The 5107-nt window shown below is 30.5% G+C and overlaps 1 protein-coding gene across 3 annotated transcripts in view; it reads left to right on the top strand.

The window, feature by feature from the left end:
* The window catches only part of LOC108691792 (low density lipoprotein receptor adapter protein 1-like), a 69844-nt gene that overhangs the window by 54924 nt on the left and 9813 nt on the right, over positions 1-5107 (top strand). For all 3 annotated transcript variants that reach the window (XM_018199702.1, XM_018199701.1, XM_018199703.1), the window contains one exon: positions 1990-2186. In XM_018199702.1, coding sequence (XP_018055191.1) covers positions 1990-2186 — 197 coding nt within the window. The remainder of the gene's footprint in view (positions 1-1989; positions 2187-5107) is intronic.

The raw sequence follows: 5107 nt of genomic DNA, 5'->3' as shown, positions 1-5107 counted from the left end.
TTTACTATAAATTATAAAATATCATTAAGAGACGATAGTAACATAGATCAGTTGTTACAATTGTCCCCGAACTTAATTTTATTTTAGTATTATTTTGTACAATGTTGTTTGTATTTTTTTTCATAGAATGCTATTACAAGAAAACGCAAGACAGATAAGAGAAAAATTATATATAAAAAAAGTGTCTTTATATAAACAGATATTCCTGTAGCATCTTGTAGCAGAGCAAAAATAAAAAAATGTAGAGTCTTTTAGATAGCTATTTCTAAAATCAAATATACAAAAGATATAAAGTTTTATAATAAAAGAATTTTTATTATAAAATTTTTATTATACAATCTAAAATTTTCAATACGAATTTTAGTCAAAAAAGAAGCAAACTATTTTAAAAATACATTGTACGAAGTGACAACTTGATTGCATTGATATTTTTATTTCCCTAGTCGATCTGCGACTATCAGAACGAAGAGGACATATATTGCTATATCGTGCTATACACGATAACTTTTGACATGTCGCAGCAAAACCGCTAACATTCCTAAAAGAACACGTTCGAGGAGATGCTCGTGGGACCGAGAATTTTCTTTTCTCGATCGAGACGTCATGACGGGCTTCGACTAGTAACGAGTTTTCGTCGCTTTTATAAAATTGTTCTGCGGTAAAGTTTCACATTCGACAATAACGGTGCACAGAGACCTGCCTGCGAACTTTCAAACTTCCGCGAGGCCGGCAATAGCGCGTGGACAACTATTGATATCGTTTCATAAAACTTGCAGTGTGAACGAATCGCAGCGACAAAGCGATTTCGCAAATTTTTTTTTGTTAAACTTCTGTACTGTGAAAAATCAAGTGGATTATGTTTAATGTATAGAGCAACGAGAGTGATAATGTGAGGTTTAAAAGAATCATTTGATATAAATATACGCATAAAAATATTGTATTATCTTATAGCGTTATAATTACTTTTAGAAATAAAATGATTGATATTCATCAACTTCTTCTGAGAGAAATAATTTCCTCTAAATTTCGACTACTTTTTTATTACATGCAAATAAAAAATCGTTCTTTGTTTTTTTTTTATAACGCTTATAATTTCTGTTGAAAGGATCTATTAACTTCCTATTAACTTCCTTCGAGATAAATAACTCCCTGCAATTTTTTAAAACTTTTTCATCGTAGAATCATACAATGTGCAGTTTTTATTTCACTTTATAATTATAACTTCCGTCGAGAGAGAACGATATAACTGATTTCCATGAACTTTCTCTGAGACAGATAATTTGCTGTTAACTTTTAAAACAGCTCTTGTTCTCATTATCGAATCAAATTTTACAAAATGTTGCATCAATGTTTTTCCATCGTAATTTTTAACCTTTGAAATGGTAGAATTTCAACGAATTTCAGAATAGAGAGAATCGCAACGTGTACATATTATATACACATATATATTTACATATATCTACATATATATATGTATATTGTACACATATACACACACACACACACACACACACACACACACGATATATGTGCACCCGGATATCTATTATTGCAATAGGTGCGCGGCCATTCCTGTCACAAAATAGACAGACAACGAGGCTAGCTATGTGGTTGCACGAACCTGGACTAATGTTACATTGGTCAGTCCGTTTACCACAACATTTATCACCGTCGGGCTCGTTATCTGCACAGAACGAAAGTTTCCAAATTTTTGCCCTCACGTCCTTTTACTATAATCTCGAAAAACCCTTGTGTTACTTCGACCCATAAATTTAACGAAACGAATTTAATATTTAGTTTTTACGAAATTTCTGGGTTGAAGACCTTAGAACTAATTCTCTTTTCGTAATATTCACAGCAAAATACATATTTCATGAGAAATTTTGTGCTGATTTAAAGGAAGTTTTTATTCCGCGATCAATCTTCACGAAATAGGTTTTGTTCACCTATCGATTTCGTCTGAATATCCCACTTGGCATTAACTTTCAGAACTATGCGAGGAATGGGCTTTGGCGAACAGCCGTGAGTGCGTGGAGGGTGGCGGTTCGACGAGCACGACGCACGGGGAGGAATCTGAGGATACGTCTGAGGCGAGGTTCACCCTCAAATATTTGGGCAGCACCCTTGTCGAAACGCCTTCGAGCGAGGAAGCCACTGCGGAAGCCATCAAAACCGTTATTACCATGGTACGTACCATAGTACATTAGAATGTTTTTTATAATTTATTCTTACACTTATCCTAGAAAAAGCGTTTCCAGATTTGCAATTTCTTTTTATCACTAAATGTTTTGTCATTAAATTTGGATAATATTTTTTCTATTATATATTCTTCCAATTTATTTTAATTGTTATTTTATTATATTTAAAACATCAAAGAAACAAAAAGTTAGATTACGTCAAATTTGTGAATTCTGTCACATTTATAATTAATGCATTTAATTATAATATAATTTATTAAAGTTCACTTCTCTAATTTTACTTTAGGGTGCAATGTTTCAAAGAAATATAATAAAATTTGCTTAAAAAGTATGTAAACTGTATTTCTTTTAGTGCACAAAACACATAGAAAATTATATATAGAAATATTTTTAGTTTTTTATTTGAATCTATGAAACTATATTTACGTTGTATTTATATAACGAATAATTAATAACATTTTGCCAAAAATTTTCAAATTTTCAATTTCAAATATCAAATCTAATATTTGTAAGAAGAGAGAAAGAGAAAAAAAGAGAAAGAGAGGAGAAAAAGAGAGAGAGGGGGAGAGAGAGAGAGAGAGAGAGAGAGAGAGAGAGAGAGAGAGAGAGAGAGAGAGAAAGTTTGCCGCTTGCGTTGGAAATTGCCACTGTATTATTTATCGTTGGAATTGTATCGCACCGTGTAATTTACTTTCAACCATTTTCCAACGCAACCGCTGTGAAGAGAATTTAATTGAAATTGCAAGGCACTAATTTCTCGCGCATAGCCACGGGTTCGTTAATAGAGCTAATGAAAATGAAGCGTGATTACTTTGCGCCATGTTTATTCGCTGCTTTGTCTCTGTCACGACGGTGTTCTTATTATTTTTTCTTCTTTTTCTTTTTTGTTGTTAATATCATCTAGATTCAAGCGATTGATGTTAAAGATATAGTCGAAACTCGAATCATGTGTTTTGCCTGCCAATGTTCAAGAATACTGAAGGCAAAAAATGCACAAAAAGACATATTAAAAAACGGCATTAATTATGAGAATTGCCGTTATTTAATTGATCCAACTTCCACCCGTTCACCCTAATTACTTTGTATATGAAATATTGCGAGCACTGCTGATATTGCTTTCGATAAAACTAGTATTGCTTTTTTTGTACATAAAAATACTGTCAAGCTCGCGATTTTTAACGTTTTATTAAATATGGATATCGATTGAGAAAAAATTTACTCTGATAAAAATTTCCAATTTATTTTGAAGAAATTTCATACACTTCGTATACAGTACATATTCAGATATTTTAATAATTAATAGAAGATCGATATTAAATATTGTTTATTTATTAAAATTACATGCAAATTAGGACCGGTTTCATCTTCGGATAAACTGATAATTTATATATTTTGAATGAAAGAGTAAAAGAATAAAAACATAGGAGAGTAAGAAAGTAATAGCGAATTCGATTGGAACACTCAGTGTGCATTAGTGCATATTAAAGCCATCGTAATGGATATAAAAATATGTATTTAATATAAATATAAAAACGAAATCTTAAAATTCTTAATACATTTTATTGTGGTGTTAAGTAAATTTTGTATTTTATAATCCGAAATATTTATATTTTACTTTTACACAGACTAAGTCAGTATACAACGGCTTTAATATGCACTAGTGTGTACTAATGTGTTCAACCGAATTAGCTATAAAACAGTGAAGTTTACCGAAAGATGAAACAATCCAGCCTAAAGTGACAATAACATATTATAACAAAAACAATTAAAAAGTGATTTAATTGTAACAGATTGATAGAAGAAATTATCATATGAAATTACAAAGTTCTACCAAGTTCAGTTTCTCAATCTAGTTTGGCAGCGAAATCCTTGTTGAATAGCGTAATCGATAGAGGAGAATGAATTTATGCGATTTAATAGCGAGGAACATGATTAATTAATAACGAAACTTCGTCCGCGTCTCATATAATTCCAATTTCGAAGTGATTATAACTCATACTGCGAGATTACACGAACAGTATTGCAGAAAGCGGTAATGTATGTATTTCGGCAATTTCCTCCCGATGCAGTTATTAATGAAGAGATTCAGTCAACACATGATAGAAGCGCATACATCAATTTCTCTCATTCCACAATAAATATAATCTGCAGTATTTGCATTATTTATACATAGATTTGATAAAAATAAATTTACAATGTCTATTATATGTTTTATATTAAAAATGCCTTACATGAATATCAACAATATATACCTACAATTTCTGAGATTAATGAACAGCTTGCATTTTTCCGTGATATTTTTTAAATATTTATGACAAATAGTTATTTATAGAATTTCTGAAGAATTTATTTACTTTAGTTGACAAAAGCCAAGAAAGGACTTGGGTTACGATTTCACTTAACCAAACATTTCCATATCTCATGCTCACCGGCTGAGAATTCTCTGTTAAAATGTTACCATATACCTATACCGTTACCGTATATATTACTAAACTTAAACCTATCTATCTTTCTCACGTATCATTACTTTTTTATTCTACTCTTTACAGTGATCTACATTCATATCATAAAATATTACTACCTAAACCCAAATTTACATACATTTCTTATTCTACATATCACAACCTTTTTTATATTCCCTATCCACTTCTTTATACTACTATCTTCTATACTCCTCAATCAATATTATGTTTCTTTTAATATTTCAGAATTATTATATAAAACACTCATCTCTTTTCTTATTTCACGTTTCACCTTTCCTAATAACAAATTTTCATAGTTAGTCTGTAATAATATAGATATATCTTATAAAGAAGTTTAATTCATAATTCTTCCTTACTTCTCTTTAGTTCTTTGTCTTTCTTTTTCACAATTTTAAAACATTGCCTTTCACATTATTTAAATTCTCA

Source organism: Atta colombica, unplaced genomic scaffold (genome assembly GCF_001594045.1).
Source record: "Atta colombica isolate Treedump-2 unplaced genomic scaffold, Acol1.0 scaffold52, whole genome shotgun sequence".
Classification (NCBI taxonomy): Eukaryota; Metazoa; Arthropoda; class Insecta; order Hymenoptera; family Formicidae; genus Atta; species Atta colombica.
Note: the sequence above shows the minus strand (reverse complement) of the source record. Positions and strands in the feature narration are given on the sequence as shown.